Consider the following 24,083-nt stretch of genomic DNA (forward strand, 5'->3'; position numbering starts at 1 on the left):
GGTCCGTACCAGAGGAGCCTCTCAACAGCACTCTGCCTCTTCCTCGTCCTCTGGAGGGGTGCAGCAGGGGAAGCAGCCTTAGGCTTCCACCGTTTCCCACTCACTCCTCTCCTGTAGGTGGAAGATTACAGCGTTTTCTCCACAAGTGGAAGTCTATCACAACGGACACTTGGGTTCTCGGCATTGTGGGAAAAGGCTACGCCCTTCCCTTTCGGGAGTTCCCGCCCCTCATCCCGCCCCGCCCATCTTATTGTTCAGAAGAACACCTCCTGTTGCTAGAACAGGAGGTTCAAGTCCTCCTTTCAAAGGGCGCGGTAGAGTTGGTCCCAGAGCAGGAAAAGGGTCGAGGTTGTTACTCAAGATACTTCCTGATTCCCAAAAAGGATGGTCAGTTGAGACCAATCCTGGATCTGAGGATCTTGAATTGGTTCCTCAAACAGGAAAGGTTCAAGATGCTGACCCTAGCACAGGTGCTTTTGGCGTTGAACAAGGAAGATTGGATGGTGTCTGTCGACTTGCAGGATGCTTACTTTCATATCCCGATACTCAAGTCGCACAGGAAGTATCTCCGGTTTGTGGTAGGGTCGCAGCACTATCAGTTTGCGGTCCTCCCGTTTGGTCTTACTTCAGCACCTCGAGTCTTCACAAAGGTGATGTCAGTGGTTGCGGCGGAGCTCAGAAGGAAGGGGATAGCAGTATTCCCTTACTTGGACGACTGGTTGATCAAAGCCAAGTCCCCGGAGCTTGTGTCGCATCATCTGCAGTCAACAACCCAGCTGTTGTTCGACCTGGGCTTTTCGGTGAACGTGCCCAAATCTCACCTGGAGCCCTCTCAGCGCCTCCTGTTCATAGGGGCAGTACTGGATACAACATTGAGTCGAGCCTTTCCTCCGCCTCAGCGGATTCAAGATATTCAGGAATTGGTTCCAATGTTTCGAAATGGAGCGGTAGTTCCAGTCCTCAAGGTCCTTCGTCTGCTCGGTCTGTTCGCCTCCTGCATTCTGTTGGTCACGCATGCTCGCTGGCACATGAGGGCTCTTCAGTGGTGCCTCCGAAGGCAGTGGTCTCAACACAAGGGAGATTTAGAAGGTACTGTCAAGATCTCCAGAGATGCTGCTGTGGAATTGAAGTGGTGGATTGCGGGCAACAATCTTTCACAGGGGAAGCCGTTCGCGCAGTCGCCACCAGTGGCCACGGTAATAACGGATGCCTCCACCCTAGGATGGGGAGCTCATCTGGGGGATCTGGAGATCAAAGGGCTTTGGTCTCCAGAGGAACAGGTGTTTCATATCAATCTGTTGGAGTTACGGGCTGTACGTTTGGCTCTCAAGGCCTTCCTCCCATCCCTTCGTGGTCAGTCGGTACAGGTCCTGACGGACAATACTACCACGATGTGGTACATAAACAAACAGGGAGGAGTAGGGTCGTACCTTCTCTGCAGAGAAGCTCTTCGGCTATGGTCCTGGGCAAAGGACCATCAGATTTGCTTGGTGGCAAATCATCTGGCCGGGGTCTTGAATGTACGTGCGGACAGTCTCAGTCGCCAATTCTCGGCAGACCACGAGTGGCGTCTCCATCCAGATCAAGTCTGTTTAATCTTCCAGATGTGGGGGTTTCCTCGGATAGATCTGTTTGCCACTCGGGAGAACGCGCATTGCCCGTTATTCTGCAGCCTCCAGTATCCGATGCAGGGAGCGTTGGGGGACGCGTTTCAGATAACCTGGTGCGACCAGTTGCTTTACGCGTTTCCCCCCATACCCTTGATTCCTCGAGTGTGGAGGAAAATTCGCCAAGACCGGGCCCAAGTCATTTTAATAGCTCCGGATTGGCCAAGGAGGGTATGGTACTCCGACCTTCTCCAACTCTCACTGTGCCCTCCGCTCCGTCTCCCTCTCAGGGCAGACCTCCTCTCGCAGTCGCAGGGGCAGGTTTTACACCCCAACCTCCAGAGTCTGCACCTACATGCTTGGAGATTGAACGGGGCAACCTGAGTTCCTTCTCTCTCCCGCCTGATGTAGTGGATGTTATCTTAGCGGCCAGGCGACACTCCACTAAATCTATCTACGCTAATAGGTGGTCTAAATTTGTTATGTGGTGTGGAGAGAGACAGATTGATCCCTTACATGCTCATCTGTCACATGTTTTGTCTTTTGCACTGTCTCTAGCGCAGAAAGGTTGTGCAGTGGCTACCATTAAGGGTTATTTGTCGGCCTTGTCAGCCTTCCTTTGTCTTCCAGACCAACCATCGTTATTTAAATCCCCTATTGTTCTCAGATTCTTGAAAGGTCTTCTGAATCAATATCCTCCAAAACCATTTGTTATGCCTCAATGGGATTTGTCCTTGGTCCTGACTTTCCTTATGGGGTCCCCTTTTGAGCCTATGCATTCTTGCCCCTTAAGGTATTTGGTTATTAAAACAGTATTCCTGGTAGCTATAACATCTGCAAGGAGAGTGAGTGAGTTGCAGGCCTTATCGGTTAAACCCCCTTATATAACGTTTTATGGGGATAAGGTGGTGTTGAGGACCAAGGCTGCTTTCCTTCCGAAGGTTGTTTCACCCTTCCATTTGGCTCAGACAATCACTTTGTCCACGTTTTATCCTCCGCCTCATCCTTCAAAGGAGGAAGAAAGACTACATCGCCTGGACCCAAAAAGGGCGTTGAGCTTCTATATCGACAGAATGAAGGATATCAGGCTGGAGGATCAGCTGTTTGTCGGATACGTGGGCAAGAGGAGAGGAAAGGCAGTCCACAAGAGAACACTCTCCAGGTGGGTTGTTCTTTGCATTAAAATCTGTTACTCTTTGGCAAAGAAGGATCCGCCTGAGGGCATTAGAGCTCACTCCACCAGAGCTAAGTCGGCCTCTTCGGCCTTGGCCAGGGGTGTTCCTGTGGTCGACATCTGCAAGGCCGCAACTTGGTCGTCCCTTCACACTTTTGTGAAACATTACTGTTTGGACTCTGAGGTCAGAAGGGACGGTCATTTTGCACGGTCAGTGCTGCAGGATTTCTTGGTTTGACCATTTAGGCACCCACAGCCGGGCGTGGTACTGCTTTGGGACTCTATTCATCAGGTGAGGAATCCACAGGTAGTTGTATCCATCAGAAGAACGAGTTACTTACCTTCGGTAACGACTTTTCTGGTGGATACATTAGCTACCTGTGGATTCCTCACGGTCCCACCCGCCTCCCCGTTGCCTTTTTGGTCTCTCCAAGCAATCCTTGAGTGTGCTCCTTTTGGTCTTCAAAGTTGCAATACATTTTGCATGTATGATATTTGTATATATGTGTATATTTATATATAAATCTATATATATATTGGGTATATACATGATTCGTATGTATAAATATATTTATTTGTTTAAAAAAAAAAAGGTTATATTAAATCTACAGCTATTTTATTGCAATGTTGTGTGATTTACAATATTAAGAGATGTTGCTTTGCTCTTTCATTGCATTGGGTTATTATTATTCTCATGCACGTAAAAAATGTTGGTACTGTCATCGGCACGTCGGCGAGGACTTCTTATTGCCTGTATGACGTCAGACGGCGTCGCGTGGGCTAGAGTGACGTCCTCGTCGACGTGCAGAGACTAGTAAGAAGATTTCCGTCAAATGCTGGCGCCATGGGAGTATTCATCAGGTGAGGAATCCACAGGTAGCTAATGTATCCACCAGAAAAGTCGTTACCGAAGGTAAGTAACTCGTTCTTCTGGAGCCTGTGGCTCCCAGGGCACTCCAGGACAAATGAAGTGGCCCTTACCCAGTACTAGAAAGGAAGAGTCAGGTCACCTACCTGGTGGACCTGGGCACAAGCAGGAGTCCCAAGAGGGTGATCCATGTGAACCGCCTTAAGCTCTTCCATGACAGGGCTGATGTAAATCTGTTGATGGTAACAGATGAGGACCAGGAAGCTGAGAGTGAACCTCTCCCTGATCTCCTCTCATCAGACCCTAAAGATGGCTCAGTAGATGGAGTGGTCTACTCAGACACCCTCTCTAGCCAACAGCAGTCTGACTGCAGGAAGGTCCTGCAGCAGTTTGCTGAACTCTTTTCCCTAACCCCTGGTCAGACACACCTGTGTACCCATGATGTGGACACAGGAGACAGCATGCCTGTCAAAAACAAAATATTTAGACAGTCTGACCAAGTTAAGGAAAGCATCAAGGTGGAAGTCCACAAGATGCTGGAATTGGGAGTAATTGAGTACTCTGACAGCCCCTGGGCTAGCCCAGTGGTCTTAGTCCCCAAACCTCACACCAAAGAAGGAAAGAGAGAGATGAGGTTTTGTGTGGACTACAGAGGTCTCAACTCTGTCACCAAGACAGATGCCCATCCCATTCCTAGAGCTGATGAGCTAATAGACAAATTAGGGGCTGCCAAATTCTTAAGTACCTTTGACTTAACAGCAGGGTACTGGCAAATCAAAATGGCCCCTGGAGCAAAAGAAAAGACAGCATTCTCCACACCTGATGGGCATTATCAGTTCACTGTTATGCCCTTTGGTTTAAAGAATGCCCCTGCCACCTTCCAAAGGTTGGTGAATCAAGTCCTTGCTGGGCTGGAATCCTTTAGTGCAGCTTATCTTGATGATATTGCTGTCTTCAGCTCCACCTGGCAGGATCACCTGGTCCACCTGAAGAAGGTTTTGAAAGCTCTGCAATCTGCAGGCCTCTCTATCAAGGCATCCAAATGCCAGATAGGGCAGGGAACTGTGGTTAACTTGGGACACCTTGTAGGTGGAGGCCAAGTTCAGCCACTCCAGCCTAAGATCCAGACTATTCTGGACTGGGCAGCTCCAAAAACCCAGACTCAAGTCAGGGCATTCCTTGGCTTGACTGGGTACTACAGGAGGTTTGTGAAGGGATATGGATCCATTGTGACAGCCCTCACAGAACTCACCTCCAAGAAAATGCCCAAGAAAGTAAACTGGACTGTAGAATGCCAACAGGCCTTTGACACCCTGAAACAAGCTATGTGCACAGCACCAGTTCTAAAAGCTCCAGATTACTCCAAGCGGTTCATTGTGCAAACAGATGCCTCTGAACATGGGATAGGGGCAGTTTTGTCCCAAACAAATGATGATGGCCTTGACCAGCCTGTTGCTTTCATTAGCAGGAGGTTACTCCCCAGGGAGCAGCGTTGGAGTGCCATTGAGAGGGAGGCCTTTGCTGTGGTTTGGTCCCTGAAGAAGCTGAGACCATACCTCTTTGGTACTCACTTCCTAGTTCAGACTGACCACAGACCTCTCAGATGGCTGATGCAAATGAAAGGTGAAAATCCAAAACTGTTGAGGTGGTCCATCTCCCTACAGGGAATGGACTTTATAGTGGAACACAGACCCGGGACTGCCCATGCCAATGCAGATGGCCTTTCCAGGTTCTTCCACTTAGAAAATGAAGACTCTCTTGGGAAAGGTTAGTCTCATCCTCTTTCGTTTGGGGGGGGGGTTGTGTAAGGAAATGCCTCCTTGGCATGGTTACCCCCTGACTTTTTGCCTTTGCTGATGCTATGTTTTGAATTGAAAGTGTGCTGAGGCCTGCTAACCAGGCTCCAGCACCAGTGTTCTTTCCCTAACCTGTACTTTTGATTCCACAATTGGCACACCCTGGCATCCAGATAAGTCCCTTGTAACTGGTACCTCTGGTACCAAGGGCCCTGATGCCAGGGAAGGTCTCTAAGGGCTGCAGCATGTATTATGCCACCCTAGAGACCCCTCACTCAGCACAGACACACTGCTTACCAGCTTGTGTGTGCTAGTGAGAACAAAATGAGTAAGTCGACATGGCACTCCCCTCAGGGTGCCATGCCAGCCTCTCACTGCCTATGCAGTATAGGTAAGACACCCCTCTAGCAGGCCTTACAGCCCTAAGGCAGGGTGCACTATACCATAGGTGAGGGTACCAGTGCATGAGCACTGTGCCCCTACAGTGTCTAAGCAAAACCTTAGACATTGTAAGTGCAGGGTAGCCATAAGAGTATATGGTCTGGGAGTCTGTTTTACACGAACTCCACAGCACCATAATGGCTACACTGAAAACTGGGAAGTTTGGTATCAAACTTCTCAGCACAATAAATGCACACTGATGCCAGTGTACATTTTATTGTAAAATACACCACAGAGGGCACCTTAGAGGTGCCCCCTGAAACTTAACCGACCATCTGTGTAGGCTGACTGGTTCCAGCAGCCTGCCACACTAGAGACATGTTGCTGGCCCCATGAGGAGAGTGCCTTTGTCACTCTGAGGCCAGTAACAAAGCCTGCACTGGGTGGAGATGCTAACACCTCCCCCAGGCAGGAGCTGTAACACCTGGCGGTGAGCCTCAAAGGCTCACCCCTTTGTCACAGCACCGCAGGACACTCCAGCTAGTGGAGTTGCCCGCCCCCTCCGGCCCCGGCCCCCACTTTTGGCGGCAAGGCCGGAGAAAATAATGAGAATAACAAGGAGGAGTCACTGGCCAGTCAGGACAGCCCCTAAGGTGTCCTGAGCTGAGGTGACTCTAACTTTTAGAAATCCTCCATCTTGCAGATGGAGGATTCCCCCAAAAAGATTAGGGATGTGACCCCCTCCCCTTGGGAGGAGGCACAAAGAGGGTGTACTCACCCTCAGGGCTAGTAGCCATTGGCTACTAACCCCCCAGACCTAAACACGCACTTAAATTTAGTATTTAAGGGCTTCCCTGAACCTAGAAATTAGATTCCTGCAACTACAAGAAGAAGGACTGCCTAGCTGAAAACCCCTGCAGAGGAAGACCAGAAGACAACAACTGCCTTGGCTCCAGAAACTCATCGGCCTGTCTCCTGCCTTCCAAAGAACTCTGCTCCAGCGACGCCTTCCAAAGGGACCAGCGACCTCTGAATCCTCTGAGGACTGCCCTGCTTCGACGACGACAAGAAACTCCCGAGGACAGCGGACCTGCTCCAAAAAGACTGCAACTTTATCCAAAGGAGCAGCTTTAAAGAACCCTGCAATCTCCCCGCAAGAAGCGTGAGACTTGCAACACTGCACCCGGCGACCCCGACTCGGCTGGTGGAGAACCAACACCTCAGGGAGGACCCCCGGACTACTCTACGACTGTGAGTACCAAAACCTGTCCCCCCTGAGTCCCCACAGCGCCGCCTGCAGAGGGAATCCCGAGGCTTCCCCTGACCGCGACTCTCTGAAACCTAAGTCCCGACGCCTGGAAAAGACCCTGCACCCGCAGCCCCCAGGACCTGAAGGACCGGACTTTCACTGCAGAAGTGACCCCCAGGAGTCCCTCTCCCTTGCCCAAGTGGAGGTTTCCCCGAGGAAGCCCCCCCTTGCCTGCCTGCAGCGCTGAAGAGATCCCTTGATCTCTCATTGACTTCCATTGCGAACCCGACGCTTGTTCTAACACTGCACCCGGCCGCCCCCGCGCCGCTGAGGGTGAACTTTCTGTGTGGGCTTGTGTCCCCCCCGGTGCCCTACGAAACCCCCCTGGTCTGCCCTCCGAAGACGCGGGTACTTACCTGCTGGCAGACTGGAACCGGGGCACCCCCTTCTCTCCATTGCAGCCTATGCGTTTTGGGCACCACTTTGAACTCTGCACCTGACCGGCCCTGAGCTGCTGGTGTGGTAACTTTGGGGTTGCTCTGAACCCCCAACGGTGGGCTACCTTGGACCAAGAACTGAACCCTGTAAGTGTCGTACTTACCTGGTAAAACTAACAAAAACTTACCTCCCCCAGGAACTGTGAAAATTGCAGTGTGTCCACTTTTAAAATAGCTATTTGTGAATAACTTGAAAAGTATACATGCAATTGAAATGATTCAAAGTTCCTAATGTACTTACCTGCAATACCTTTCAAACAAGATATTACATGTTAAATTTGAACCTGTGGTTCTTAAAATAAACTAAGAAAAGATATTTTTCTATAACAAAACCTATTGGCTGGATTTGTCTCTGAGTGTGTGTACCTCATTTATTGTCTATGTGTATGTACAACAAATGCTTAACACTACTCCTTGGATAAGCCTACTGCTCGACCACACTACCACAAAATAGAGCATTGGTATTATCTCTTTTTACCACTATTTTACCTCTAAGGGGAACCCTTGGACTCTGTGCATGCTAATCCTTACTTTGAAATAGCACATACAGAGCCAACTTCCTACACAAGGGTTTTACTAACTGGAAGGAGGCACAAAAAATAGTAAAAATGGGGTATGTCCCAGTAAAATGGCAAAATTGTGTTGAAATTCTGATTCAAGTCTGCCTGCTCCTGAAAGCTGGGAAGATGGTGAATTTAGAACCACAAACCATTTGTTGATGCCGTTTTCAGGGGAAATAAAACACAAGCCGTCTTTTTCCCTTTTTTAAAAAAAAAAACAAATGATTTTTTTGCTGTATTTTGCCAATTTCTTGGTCTCCTCCGGGGTAATTCACAAATTCTGGGTACCTCTAGAATCCCTAGGACGTTGGAAAAAAAGGACGCCATTTTGGCGTCAGTAGCTTATGTGGATAAAATTTTATGAGGGCCTAAGCGCGAACTGCCCCAAATAGCCAAAAAAAAAAGGCCTGGCACCTGTGGGGGAAAAGGCCTGGTAGTGAAGGGGTTAACACATATTGACAGAAGAGGATATATCTAATTATACTGTGATTGACTTTGATACATGAAAACTACGTGTATTTTCTACAATTTCATGTGGTACTCGTTTGTGGCAAAAAAATATGTTAAGAATAGAGTGTGTTTTATGATCAACCTGAGAATGAGTGGTTTCGAAAGCGGTTTGCTATATTTTTCCTGAGGGGAATTTCTTGATTTCACTGTTTAACAGTACCCTGTCCCCTTGTTGCGGGGGTCCCTCTCGTGTTGTTGATGACTGAGCCCATTCGCAGCCAATCTCCAAATAGGTACTGCTTTGGTATATATTCAAAAGGTGAGGGGCCTGCTGTTAGAAGTCTTTATCAGAAGAACAAATTAGTCACTTTTGGTAACTCTTTTCCTGGTAGAGACTAACTAGTCTTAGTACCTCAATGACCCTCCCATCCTCACTGTTCTGTGATTGCTCTCTATCCATTAATAAGATCCCAAGTCTGGAAATCCGCACACTCGTCACACAAATGTGCTTTTGGGGTTCTGTGTGGACAGTCTCAAAAGCGACAGATGCCAGTGTGCGGGAGTGGCGCCTATATAGGCTCCACATGTCATTTCCAAAGCATAATGGCGTCAGTGCAAAGCTGCACAGCGTCTAGCTTGTCGGCTGGGGAATATTCAAAAGGTGAGGAATCTGCAGCTAGATAGAGTTTCCATCAGAAAGAGCATTACCGATAGAAAGTAACATGTTCATTCAGAAGAGTTTGACTCTGGTGAAGTGGAGTTCTGTGCGCCCCACATTTTTTATTAGACCAGTGGTTGTTAGGTTATGTTACAGTGTTTTGTAAAGGTTTCTTGGCACAAATGAGAGTGGAAAGAGGAAGGAGGTAAACTAAAATTAAGATGATGATTACCGAAACAGGTGTTTTTTTTTTTTTTTTAAAGGTGCCTAAAACAGTATGAGATTCTTTGCACCTGAGTATATCAGGCAAACATTCCAAAGTTAGACTTTGCTGGAACTCTCTGCTTTCCAACCTTCCATACTGAGGATTGGGCCATCCTGTCATCACTGACATTTGCCCCATTAGGCATTGTTTGAAGCAGTCCTGCCTCTGTTAAGATCCTGCAACGCCACTGTTCCAGGTACTGTAGTCACTGCTTACTAATTTTGGAGGATCTTGTCTTATGGCGAGCAAGTAGTGGTCATCAGTATGGCAGTAGGGCTACTGCCAAGTGGATTTAAAGGGCACAGAGATGTTGGATGTGGTGTTCCTGCATGAATCATGACAGTAACATGCTGAGCACCACTCTGGGGATGCAGGTACCTAGGGTTCCCCATCATGCTGCAGTGCAGACAGGACAGTGGGAGTGAGAAGCTTCAGTGGAAAAGACATTGGTTGTAAATCTGGCAGTTTCTGTTTCATTATATGGGCAATGTTGGAAGTAAAGGTGAGGATTCTGCTGCTAATAAACACAATTACTCCAGTATTGGAACTTTCATAGATTCACATGCTTGAATCTTTCCCCGTCGTCAAGATGGGAGCCCCCAGTACATCAAAACAGCAATACATATAAGCTACTGTAATGAAAAAAGGCCCAAAGGCTTTCACTTTAGTAGCCTATCTTTATCTCTATGAGCAAAAAGGACCAAATCAAGCCCCAGCCAATCAGGCTTCCCCTCCCTTTAGAACCCTCCTGAGAGAAGCTCCCTTCCCTCAGATTTTCTACCCCACATCGTGCTAGGGAGTCTCCATTGAGATCTGCTCAGTCCAATCTCCAGAGAAGTCTATCTCTACTGTTTTTTCTTCAAAGAAAGTAGATTTCTTCAGCAAGTAAGGTGTCATCTTCTTACTTTACGTAAGGGAGCTGTATTTTGACAACATTCATCATGTCAGATATGGAAAAGAAAAGTCTTTTCAGAGCCTGTAAAACCTGTGGGAAGAAAAGACTTCACTTTGAAGACCCACACAAGGACTTCATTTATTGCCTTTATCTTGACCATGTAGCCAAAGACTGCAAGGTTTGCAGGACCTTTTCCAACAAAACCCCCAAGGACAGAGAGAGTAGGCTACTGATTTGGCTCCAGAAATTGAAATCTAGATCAAACCCAGTGTCTGGTTCGGACAGTGAGGAATCTTCCTCCTCCTCAAGAAAGTTACAGAAAAGAGGCAGATCTCCTAAAGCCCACCATTCTGAGGATCTACCTAGAAAGGCTTGTAAAAAGACCAAACAGGTGTCTTCTAAAGTTGGCAGTCCTTTCAGTTCTCCTCACAGGAGTTCTGTTTCATCTAAAAGTCACTCTAAGGAACGTTCTGTCTCCTCAGAACGCAGCAAAAGAGCCTTTTCTGAGCCTCCAACGCCACCGCCTGTGGTAAAACATGTCTTTAAGAAGCCATCTGAAAAATCTGCGACGATGACACCATCGACGACAGCATCATCGACAAGGGCACCGTCGACGGCAGTGTCTAAAGGTGTCTTTACAGCCTTGTCGTTGACTACGACAACATCTACTGTCTCTACAGCGACTTCTTCCTCAATGGTGATCATTTCGATGATGTCCTCGTCAACGGCGTTTGTGGTCACTTCGCCTATCGCCTCTGTCGACGATGCTGCCGGTGAGACTGACTACGATGGTGCTACCATCGTCGGCTTCCTCATCGACGAGACTTTCTCCATCGTCAGTGATGTCTGCGTCGACGATCCCGTCGACGCTGCCGTCGACGATGCAGTTGACGATGCCGATTCCGTCAACGATGCCATCCACGATGCCATCCACGTTGACGAGAGTTAATGGACATCGGAAGTCTGATTTCCTTTCGCCATTGGTGACTTCTCTAAGTAGGGTATCAGTGTTGGTACCTACACATCTCTTTGAGCAAGAAGATTCGGAAGATGAAGGTCCTTTTGGGGTTACTCATAGCCCATCAGAATTGCATGTCAAGTGCCAGGATCTAGAGGAGGACATGCAGCATGATCCGTACTCATTTTATCCACAACCACACCATTATCCCTATCAAGAACAGATGTTTTTTTGCCAGGATCAATCATTGCTGACTTGCAGGTGATGTTGGATGGCTATAGGAGGCAATTTCCACCAGCTGGCTCGGAGATACAGCAACCTTCTATCACACCCTCTGTGCCACTTCCTTCTACTCCTGTTCATCCAGGGGTTCAGCCATTGCATGTACCACCACAGATGCCAGCTTCAATCCCTACACAGGATCTGTCCTCTTCTGATGATGACAGAGAGGAGGGAGAATTGCCGGATGCCATAACAGAGTGGGATGATTATCAAATTCCTACTCTGTCCTCACCCTCCTCGGTTCCAGTGGATTCCCCTCCTGGTGACATGGGGGGTTTTCACAACTTGCTGGAAAGAGCTGCAAAGAGATTGAAGCTGCCCATGCCAACGAAGCAGATGGACTGCTTCTTGTATGATTTCAAGGAACCATGTCAGAAAAGTCTGAAATCTATGCCAATTGTGGACTATACTTGGGATGAGGGCATCAAGGTAATGAAGAACCCGGCGACAGTCACCCCGGTTCTGCCTTGCCTTGATAGGAAATATAAGGCCCCTGAAGACTCTCCGGCCTGCCTCACGGGCCATCCCAAACCGGACTCAGTCATTGCCCAGGCAGTGCAACGTAGATCCAGGAACCCTTCATCGCCAATCTCTACCCCACCGGACAAGGAGGGTAGGAGGCTTGATAATATAGGGAAACATTTTTCTTTGATGGCTTCGCTTATAATAAGAGCTTCTAATTCTTTGGCTATCATAGGCAGATATGATAGACAGCTATGGGCGGACATTGCGCCCTATCTGGATCAGCTGCCAGAGGATTCTAAATTGGAAGCCAAGAAATTCTTGCTAGAAGGGGAGAGGTCTTCTGCCGAAGTCATAGACTGTGCTATGGATATTGCCATCACAGCTTTCCGACAGATGGCAGGTGCCGCGGTTCTCAGAAGGCAGGGTTGGCTCCAGGCGACTTTGTTTAGACCCGAAGTTCAAAACAAAATTCTGGACCTCCCTTTTGATGTTGAAGCCCTATTCGGTAAGCACATTGATGATGCGCTTCAGTCGATAAAGATGAATACTGACACAGCCAGGTCCCTTGGCACTCTACAGGTTTAAAAGACTGCCTTTTCGGGGAGCTAGAGGTCGGGGGTATTCATCGTATAGAGCAGGCTTCCAACAGTATAGATACCCCTCTGTCTCTGCGGCTTCTCACTCCTTTCATCCCCAGTTCCAACAGAGACTGCCTCCGCCAGCAGCTTATTCGAGACCTTCACAGAGAGGAAAAGCTGGAAGGCAAGCGAAAGACGCAGGACATAGACAATGACTTTCTACCGTCTCCAACTACGAACCTTCCCTTGGATACAAAACTAGGGGGAAGGATTTCCCTTTACTTTCACAATTGGCAAAAGATAACATCAGACCAATGGGTCCTAAATCTTATTCAATTTGGCCATACTTTGGAATTCTTACAGTACCCTCCTACAAGACCTCCCCTCCCTCTAAGGGTGAAACACTTGCATCTGCTCAAGCAGGAAGTCGAGTCCATGCTCCTCAAGGGAGCTATAGAGAGGGTTCCACATCAGGACAGAAGAAAGGGTTACTACTCTCGATTCTTCCTGGTTCGAAATAAGTGGAGAAGTTGGCGCCCAATCCTAGACCTCAGGGATCTCAATACTTATCTCAAGAAACAATAATTCCATATGATCACCCTAACAGACATCCTGTCCCTTCTAAATCCGGGAGACTACATGGCCACCCTCGATTTGAAGGACGCATATTTCCATTTCCCTATTCACCCTTCCCACAGGAAGTACCTCAGATTTGTAGTAGCTGGAGACCATTTCCAGTTCAAAGTGTTACCCTTCGGTCTGAAATCGGCCCCCAGAATCTTTACCAAATGCTTGGCTCCAGTAGCAGTTTTCTTCAGAAGGCAGAAGCATCAAGTCTTCCCGTATCTGAATGATTGGCTCGTCAAGGCCAGATCCAGGTCTCAGGCACGGAAGTCCACAAGCGCTTGCATCGAGCTGTTCACGACTCGGTGCTTAACAGTCAACCGCGAAAAGTCAGCCTTCCAGCCCTTAAAAAGGAGAACTTCTCTAGGGGCAATACTGGACACTTCCATCAACAATGCAACTCCTACAGAGGACAGACGGAGAAAGCTCATATCCCTCGCGAGGCGCTTACAAGAAGGAAAGTATGTTTCAGTTTGCCTCTTCAAGTACCTGTTAGGGATGATGCCCTCCTGCATTCCACTGGTACCTTTCTGTTGTCTCAGAATGAGGCCCTACAGGAGCAGCTAGATCTTCAGTGGACGCAATCCAGGGAGTCTTTCGACGATGTCATCAGAATAACGAAGTCCATGATATCTCCTCTAGCTTGGTGGACTCAGGAGTCACACTTAGCGAGGGGACTTTTCTTCCCCAACAAGCTCCTTGGGTGATAACTACAGACGCTTCTCTCGAGGGATGGGGTGGCTTCCTCCAACACCTACGAGTGAGGGGCAAATGGAAACCTCATCAGAAGGTCTTTCACATCAATTACCTCGAATTGAAAGCTGTTCGACTGGCGCTTTGCGCTTTTCTTCCAAAAATAAAAGGTTCATCAGTACTCATTTGGATGACAACACTACAACAATGCATTATATCAACGAGCAGGGAGGAACCAGGTCTCTGCTCTTATCGAGAGAATCTCTGCGCATTTGGGAATGGTCTATCAACCACCAGATAAACCTTCGAGCAGAACATGTCCCAGGCGTACAGAACATCATTGCAGATTCTCTGAGCAGATCCCGATCGTCCAACCACGAATGGGAGCTGGGTCAAGGAGTCTTGAATCAAGTCTTCTCCCTGTGGGGAAAACCAAACCTGGATCTCTTCGCCACCCCGCAGAATGCGAAATACCGATTCTTAGCAAGTCGGGATCACCATTGGGGCTCTTGGGGGAATGCGTTTTCCAAGGCATGGTCAGGAATTTATGCTTACGCTTTTCCTCCCATTCCTCTAATACCAAGAGTTCTGGCGAAGATCAAGATCAAACGCTGCAAGCTCCTTCTGATTGCTCCAGCATGGCCTCGCCAGTTTTGGTATACAGAACTCCTTCACCTCTCACAGAACCACAGCATCCCTTTACCAGTGATGCCCTCCCTGCTAACAATGAACAAGGGCCAAGTTCTCCACCCGGATCCGGCTTCACTTCACTTGACAGCCTGGCTCCAGAACACCATGAGTTTGTGCATCTAGATATACCTTCGGATTGTAGAGCCATCCTCGCCAGAGCTGCAGCTGAGAGTACCAGCAAATGTTATCGTCTGAAGTGGAGGAGGTTTTGCTCATGGTGTGCACAAGTTAAGGTGCATCCTTTTTATTCATCGCCACAGCAGATACTGCCTTATCTTCTCCTCCTGGCCAGATCGGGTTTGGCTATTTTCCTCGATTAATGTCCACTTGGCAGCGATTTCCCGCTATAGGCGTACAGAGAACGTACCTCCTTTGTGGTCTGCAAGGGTCATAAAGCTCTTTCTTAAGAGTCTGTTCAGGTCTTTCCCTCCAGTTCGGCCTCCTCCTCCAGCATGGCACCTTAATTTGGTCTTGTCTCAATTAATGAAACCACCGTTTGAGCCAAATCACAAGGCGGATTTGAAGTTTCTTTCCTGGAAGGTCTCTCTCCTTCTCGCTCTTACCTCAGCCAGAAGAGTGAGCGAGATTCAGGCATTCACCATCCAAGATCCTTTCTTGCAATTCAAGAGAGACAAGGTAATTTTATGAACAAACCCAAAATTTATACCTAAGGTCCAGTCGGATTTTCATATAAACCAGCTGGTGGTACTGAAGTCATACTTTCCAAATCCATCGACGCCAGCGGAGCAAGCTCTGCATTCTTTGGACGTTCAGAGGTGCCTGAAGTTTTATCTCAACAGAACTAAGCAATTTAGACAATCAAACCAGCTTTTTGTGGCATTTAGTGCTCCGCGTAAAGGCCGAGCACTATCCAAGCAGGGGATTGGAAGGTGGACAGCCTCTGCGATTAACTATTCTCATAATAGCGGCAGGAAAACCCTTGCAGAATCCAGCGCGTGCACATTCAACAAGGAAAATGGCTGCATCCATGGCACTTTTTGCAGGAGTGCCCTTCCAGGACATCTGCAGGGCAGCCACGAGGAAGTCAACGCATACTTTTGCGAAACATTACTGTTTAGAAGAAACTCAGCAAGGTTATATGGCGGTAGGACAAGCGGTTTTCTCTTCCAGGGGATCCTCATCAATAGTCATAAACATTGAATATTCCCGCCCTTGTGCGGGGACCCCGGAGCATATATAAAATATATACACATTATACATGTGTAACAAACAGTCATGCAGGCTATCATGTTAAAAACAGGCTAAAATGCTTTATTTCTATGAATTTTTTTTTTTTTTTTAAATTAAATACTACAATAGACCCAAGCTCCTAAAACTAGGCTTGGGGAAGTAAGCAGTAGCAAACTCTAGTGAAAAAATAGAGAAAACTGCATTGAAAAACAATGAAGCATTCTTAGCCAATAGGCTGCATGTAGGTTAACACAGGAGAACCATAAAAACTTTGGCACTGTGCCTTTAAGACCCTGAGCACCTCCAGTATCCCACCATGCCTCAGGGGTGAAGGAAAGGTGACAGTTGGTTCACAGTTAGGTCAGTTCTTTTTTCCGGCTTCTTCTGAGAGGATCCTGGAGCATTGAGCTCTCAGTTTTTCTGAGTTTTCCTCAGAAAAATTCTTTAAAAAAGCGTTTTTTCACTTTTCACTCGACAAGTAACATCTTTGTCTGAGCTAGGAAGGTTTTTTCTGACAGAAAAATGCCTTCTCTTTTTGTCAAATGCCCTGCTTGTGGGAAGAAGAAGGCCCAGTCAGATCCCCACTCTCTGTGCATAGTGTGCCTGCCTCAGAGTCACTGCCCTGACACTTGTAAGTACTGTAAGAACATGTCTAGGAGGACTCTGAAAGACAGAGAGAAGATCCGACTTCATGGGCTTCAGGAGAGGAAAAGAACATCGTCCTCCTCACTCCCCAGGCATCCAGAAGGCCATTCTCAGGAGAGAATGGCCCGGTCGACGTCGACAGGTAGGAAAATACCTGTTTGTTCACCGTCGACGTCGTCGCTACCACCGTCCCACCGGCATAGATCGCCGTCAACGGCGACACCTGACGTCGAAGGGAACGGCGTCGAGGGAACATCAGAGCAGGGGCAGGTCTCCGTCGACGGCAGCCCGCCGATCGACGTCGAGCCATCGCCGGCATGCCCGGTCGCCGCCAAAGGCTGTGCGCCCCCCGACGTCAGGACACACGGCGTCGAGATCTCCACGACGGCACGAGAAACATCCGCCGTCAACCTCCCATCGCTCCACGTCGAGGCACACGACGGCGAGCAGGTCGAAGTCCAAGGAACGCCGTTCGACATCAAGGCAATCAACGTCGAGGCAATCAACGTCGAGGCAGGACCGACCGACTGGGCGTCCTTCGACGTCGAAACAGCCATCGACGTCGACGCAGGTTTTACCTGTCCAACAGGGAGCAGAACATCGCCCCTCGCCAGACAAGGCTCCGTCTCCAGTGGTCTCCATACCGAGCGACTCTTCTCGGTCAAGAGCATCTCCTGGGCATGTCTCGCCCATCAACCTATCTCCGAGATGGCTGGAGAGCCTCAACAGACCAGCGGCCTCCCCAGATTCGCAATATTCGCGAATGCATTCACCCACTGCCTCCCCGCCAAGAACGCCATCGCCGACAGCCGGGGCAGAACGGGCTCGTTCAGCTCCTCGACAGCCGACCGCGAGGTCTAGGCGCTCAGCTACAGCGTCCCGCAGCAGATCTCGCTCTCAACGGAGATCCAGGTCGCGCTCAAGAAGATCACCCTCTTGGTCTTCATCAGGTTCTTCTGTCGGGCGTTACTCACCTACTCTTACAGATTCACCACCTGCTAGAGTCTCACCAGTGGATGACATAACCACTTTCAACGAGGTGTTGCTAAGAGGAGCGCAGAAACTCAATATAGAGGTTCCAGAACCGTCTACCTCCTCATCAATCATCTTTGAGACGCTACAACAGAGATCAGCGTCGAAAAAGTTGCTGCCTCTAGTGCCTGGTTTGTTGCAGCCGACCATGGACACTTTTCTGGCCCCAGCCTCGCTTAAGTCTGCCCCGGCTCGGATTCTTAAAAAGTACAAGGCTCCAGAGCAAGACCCTTTATTCCTTAGGAAGGATCCGCCACCAGACTCAGTGATCATAGCTGCCGCCCGAAAGACCCACTCGGTGGCATCTTCATCCACGGTACCCCCGGATAAAGAGAGCAGGCATTTAGACTCTCTGGGAAGAAAGATGTGCGGGACAGCGGCTTCAGCAATGAAGGTCTCTAGTGCGTCTGCGCTCCTGGGCAGGTACGATCGTTCTCTGTGGGATTCCCTCAGTAGATTTACAGAAAAACTGCCCAGAGAAGACAGTCAAGATTTCCAAGAGATTCTACAGGAAGGATGCCTGGTATCTAACCAAGTTATCAGCGCGGCAGCGGATGGGGCGGATTTGGCGGCTCATGGGTACGCACATGGTATCTGTGCGAGGAGATCTTCCTGGCTGAGGCTCACTGGCTTGAAACAGGAGGCACAACAACGTATCCTGAATCTCCCATTTGCCGGGAATTCTCTATTCGGTGCCCATGCAGACGAAGAGATGGCCCGCATGAAGACCGAGGTGGATACCATGAAGGCGGTAGGCCTCGAAAGAAGGAAAGATTTCAGGCGGAGGTACAGACCGTACGATAGACGCCCTTTCCAACAGAGGGTTCAAACCCCTCATTGGTCGCAAAGGTCTCAGCAACGACAGGGACGCCCTCTGTTTCAGCGAAGAAACACAAGGGAGCGAGGGTCAAGCAGACCTCAACAGTCCACTCCAAAAGCACCCACTAAGCAATGAAGTCTCGCTTCCCTCGACACTGTACACCACTCCGGTGGGGGGAAGTATTATTGCTCATCTTCACGAGTGGCACTCTATCACAAGAGACAAATGGGTGCTCAATATTGTCGAACATGGCTATTCTCTCCTTTTCAAGCAGCCTCCACCACACTTGCCACCAACCAAACACAATCCGGCTCATCTCACCTTGCTACGCAAGGAGGCTCTCGCCCTCCTAAGAAAGAATGCCATAGAAAGGGTTCCACCTGCCCACAGAGGAAAGGGGGTCTACTCCCGTTACTTTCTAGTAGCAAAGAAGGGTCAAGAGGGCGTTTTCAGGCCAATCCTGGATCTAAGACTGCTGAACAAACACATAAGAAAGCAGAAGTTCAGAATGCTAGCGCTTCACCAAATTTTCCCTCAACTGCATCAGGGAGACTGGATGTGCTCCATCGACCTGCAGGATGCGTATTTCCACATCCCAATAGCTCCAAAGCATCGAAAATTCCTGCGCTTTCGAGTAGCGTTACAGCATTACCAGTTCAGGGTTCTACCCTTTGGCCTGAAATCTGCTCCAAGAGTTTTCTCGAAATGTATGGCAGTGGTGGCGGCGCATCTACGAAGACAAAGGATATACATATATCCATACCTAGATGACTGGCTACTAAAGGCTTCTTCTCCGGAGCAGGCGAGAAGCCATCGGGACATTGTACTAGGAGTTTGCGAAGCTCTAGGTCTTCAGGTCAATTACCAGAAGTCAACCTTGACTCCAACGCAGAGTCTTCACTACCTAGGAGCTATCATAAACACAGAACTACAAAAAGTGTATCCTTCGGAGGAACGACTGTCCTCAATAAACAAGAAGTGCCAGGACCTGTTGAGAGCCAGCGCACCTTCGGCACGTCAGGTGACATCACTACTGGGCTCCATGGCATCGTGCATCTTTATTGTCCCAAATGCCAGACTCCACATGAGACCCCTCCAAGAGGCATTGGAGGCCAATTGGAGCCAAAGAACAGGTCGCTGGGAAGACACAATGCGGCTACCGGAGGTAGCACTTCAGTCATTGAGATGGTGGATGCACAGACCTCACCTGTCAGTGGGCGCTCCGTTTCACCAGGTACTTCCATCCGACACTCTGGTAACGGATGCGTCTCTTCAGGGATGGGGGGCTCATCTGGGTCCTTTTCAAGCGCAGGGTCTGTGGTCAGACAAGGAGAAGCAGTACCACATCAATCTGCTAGAACTCAGAGCGGTCCATCTGGCTCTCAAGTCTTTCACACCGCTAATTCAGGGGAAAACTCTATTGATACAGACGGACAATACAACCACGATGTATTACTTGAACAAACAAGGGGGAACGAGATCCCTACCCCTTTCACGAGAGTCCCAAGCGATATGGCATTGGCTCCTGGCCAGAGGAATGTCAATCACAGCAGTTCACCTGCCAGGTCAGCAGAACGTAGAAGCAGACTTTCTAAGCAGACACCTGGAGGACGTTCACGATTGGGTCCTGCACGACGAAGTCGCAGAATACATCTTCGCGCAATGGGGTCGGCCTCAACTGGACCTCTTCGCAGACGATGTAAACAGGAAATGCCCAGACTTCGCATCCAGGTTCTACCGTCCGGGATCTCGAGGGAATGCCCTGTTGATCGACTGGTCAGGGACATTTCTTTACGCTTTTCCGCCGATTCCCCTCATTCCGGCAGTGATCAGCAAACTTTACGGATCCAGGACCAGAATGATTCTTATAGCGCCACAATGGCCTCGACAATTCTGGTACACGGATCTCCTCAACCTGTCGGAAAAACCTCACAGGAGGCTGCCGTGCAGACCGGATCTTCTGAGCAGAATGGAGGGCAGGATTCTGCATCCCAACCTACCCTCTCTGAGCTTAACAGCATGGCTCCTGAATTCCTGCAGTATGGGCACCTAGGACTCTCGCAGGAGTGCATGAACATCTTGAAAGAGTCCAAACGGCCTTCCACGCGGCGTTCCTACGCTTTTAAGTGGAAGAGATTCTACATATGGTGCTGTCAGCAAGGCCATAATCCCATACGGGCGCAGGAGGACGTCATACTGTCCTATTTGCTTCACCTAGCGAAATCCGGTCTGCAGGTATCATCTATTAAGGTACATTTGTCTGCTATTACTGCCTATCGCAAGTCACCTTCTCAGGAATCCTTCTTTACGAAACCTGTAGTCAAGGATTTCTTAGAAGGTTTGAAGAAAGTTTTTCCGCCAATTCGGAGGCCTTCTCCTCCGTGGGAACTGAACATAGTCCTAGCAAAACTTATGGGCCCTCCTTTCGAGCCTATCCATAAGGCCTCCTTACAACACCTTACGTGGAAAACGGCTTTTCTGGTGGCCATTACTTCAGCGAGGAGGGTCAGTGAGATCCAGGCCTTGTCTGCAAAAGAACCGTACACGTTTTTTCATGACAATAGAGTAGTTCTACGAACTCACCCATCTTTCCTTCCGAAGGTGGTGTCAGAATTCCATATTAATCAGACCATAACTTTACCGACGTTCTTTCCCAATCCGGAAACTCCGGCTGAGAAAGCATTGCACTCATTAGACTTGAAAAGAGTGCTGAAATTTTATCTGGACAAGACAAAATCGATTAGACACTCTAACCGCTTGTTTGTGAACTATGGTCATTTAAGGACAGGAGAAGCAGCATCTAAGCGAACAATATCAAGATGGATAGTTTCTTGTATTGTTAATACTTACCAGCTAGCTAATAGACAATTGCTAGCGCGGCCTAGAGCGCATTCCACAAGGGGAAAAGCGGCTACTGCTGCTCTCCTTAACAATGTTCCTATATCTGAGATTTGTAAGACTGCTACATGGAAGTCTGTCCATACTTTTACAAGACATTATTGTTTAGACTCAGATGCAAGAGCGGATGCCCAAGTGGGGCAGGCCTCTCTAAGGAATTTATTTGCGTAAGACATGTCTATTCCTGCACTTCTATCAGACAGTCCGCTGGGTTTAGGGATGGGCTTGCTAATCTATTCAATGTTTATGACTATTGATGAGGATCCCCTGGAAGAGAAGGATAAGTTACTTACCTGTAAATCCTAGTTCTCTTCCAGGGGTATCCTCATCAAAGTCATAAACAACCCACCCTCCTCCCCGGACACACGTCTACTGGAAGTGCAGGACAGACAGTATTTTGATTCAATTATACAAATTGTCACCGTAAAAAGAACTGACCTAACTGTGAACCAACTGTCACCTTTCCTTCACCCCTGAGGCATGGTGGGATACTGGAGGTGCTCAGGGTCTTAAAGGCACAGTGCCAACGTTTTTATGGTTCTCCTGTGTTAACCTACATGCAGCCCATTGGCTAAGAATGCTTCATTGTTTTTCAATGCAGTTTTCTCTATTTTTTCACTAGAGTTTGCTACTGCTTACTTCCCCAAGCCTAGTTTTAGGAGCTTGGGTACTTATTTAGGCTCTATTGTAGTATTTAATTAAAAAAAAAAAAAAAAAAAAAACTTCATAGAAATAAAGCATTTTAGCCTGTTTTTAACATGATAGCCTGCATGACTGTTTGTTACACATGTATAATGTGTATATATTTTATATATGCTCCGGGGTCCCCGCACAAGGGCGGGAATATTCAATGTTTATGACTTTGATGAGGATACCCCTGGAAGAGAACTAGGATTTACAGGTAAGTAACTTATCCTTATGACATCTTTTCCAGTAATGGTGAGCTGTTATATTTCTTTATTCCTTTTTTCCCGCCAACCCAGTTTACAATGCGCACATTGTATAGGTTTGTCTCTTCCTTTAAGGTTGTGATAGTTCTTATTTTTCTACTCAAGGTGACGTTCTTTTGTCATATTTATTTCTAATCTAATAGTGTATCTTTCCTACATGATCTTTTTCTTCAATGATTCTGCTCGTATAGGTATGTTCCAGGACCTTATGTACATATGTGTAGTACTACATGTACAGGTGTGGATTGATGCTATACAATGTACTTCTTTACTGCTTGCTATTCTGATTCAAGCATGTGAATCTATGAAAGTTCCAATACTGGAGTAAGAAAATAAGTTACTTGTAACTGTAGTTCTCCAGTATTGGAATCTTTCATAGATTCACATGCGACCCTCCCTCCTCCCCTGGGAAGCTCAAAGTTTCCTGTTTTTTTTTTCAGATACCCTAACACTCGTGCTTAAGAAAATATGAGGTAAGAGAGCTTCTCTCAGGAGGGTTCTAGAGGGAGGGGAAGCCTGATTGGCTGGGGCGTCATTTGGTCCTTTTTGCTCATAGAGATAACAATAGGCTACTAAAATGAAAGCCTTTGGACCTTTTTTCATTACAGTAGTTTATATGTATTGCTGTTTTGATGTACCGGGGCTACCATCTCAACGCCGGGGAAGGATTCAAGCATGTGAATCTATGAAAGATTCCAATACTGGAGAACTACAGTTACAGGTAAGTAACTTATTTTCTTTCCATCTCTAATTTGAGCAATAAAGGTGTGAATTTAGCAAAAGAAAGCTTCACTTTTTTACCACCAGAAATAAACTATAGGTTTTATTTGGTGACCCTTGCTTTTTAAATTGATATCCTGCTTCTTACCGATCTCCTGATTGGGTGATGAGGCGGCGGCAGGTCTCCATCTGCACATCTAGGCCACGCTTCATGCTGCACATCTCCATATACTCGTGGAGGTGCCGGTTCATATCATTCTTGGCTGTTGTAAGTTCCAACTGTGGATCAGAGACAGAGACAAGACATACTTTAGTCCCATTCAGGCAACTACTGCATTGTACCATCCCTCTTACGGTGCTGTTTTCTTCAACTCTCTCATTACTCCCCCCTCCTGTTATTTTATTTTTCCATTCCCATTTTTACTTGTTCTTAGCGTGTTCCTGACTCTATCCTACTGTGTAATTCCTTTCTTCTGTAGTGATAGTCCCTCTTTCCTTTCATGTTGTCTGTTCATTTGTGCTGTTATCTTCACTGCTTGTTATTCCTCTCTCTCATACTGTAATTTCCCCTCTCCCACTATTTAATTGATCCATTTCTCCTACTGCTATTTCCTTTACTATAGCAGTATTCCCTGCCTCTGGACATATTATTCAACCTCTTAATGTGTTCTAACCCTCTTGTCATGTTAATCATGTTATTCTCTCAATTGTTTTGTGTTATTCTCTCATTTCTTTCCTGATATTCTCTCATATTATTCTATTTCAGTCCCTCTTAGCTATGTTACACTCTTCTTGCAATCATGTTATCTTTATCACTCACTGTAGGAAGTTGGCTCTGTATGTGCTATTTCAAAGTAAGGAATAGCATGCACAGAGTCCAAGGGTTCCCCTTAGAGGTAAAATAGTGGTAAAAATAGATAATACTAATGCTCTATTTTGTGGTAGTGTGGTCGAGCAGTAGGCTTATCCAAGGAGTAGTGTTAAGCATTTGTTGTACATCCACATAGACAATAAATGAGGTACACACACTCAGAGACAAATCCAGCCAATAGGTTTTTGTATAGAAAAATATCTTTTCTTAGTTTATTTTAAGAACCACAGGTTCAAATTCTACATGTAATAGCTCATTCGAAAGGT

The 24,083-nt window shown here is 47.7% G+C and overlaps 1 protein-coding gene across 5 annotated transcripts in view; it reads right to left on the reverse strand.

Moving 5' to 3' along the window:
* IFFO1 (intermediate filament family orphan 1) overlaps positions 1-24,083 on the reverse strand; it is a 237,387-nt gene that overhangs the window by 64,559 nt on the left and 148,745 nt on the right. For all 5 annotated transcript variants that reach the window (XM_069243097.1, XM_069243100.1, XM_069243101.1 and 2 more), the window contains one exon: positions 23,095-23,225. In XM_069243097.1, coding sequence (XP_069099198.1) covers positions 23,095-23,225 — 131 coding nt within the window. The remainder of the gene's footprint in view (positions 1-23,094; positions 23,226-24,083) is intronic.

The sequence above is a fragment of the Pleurodeles waltl genome, chromosome 7 (assembly GCF_031143425.1).
Source record: "Pleurodeles waltl isolate 20211129_DDA chromosome 7, aPleWal1.hap1.20221129, whole genome shotgun sequence".
In the NCBI taxonomy this organism is placed as follows: domain Eukaryota; kingdom Metazoa; phylum Chordata; class Amphibia; order Caudata; family Salamandridae; genus Pleurodeles; species Pleurodeles waltl.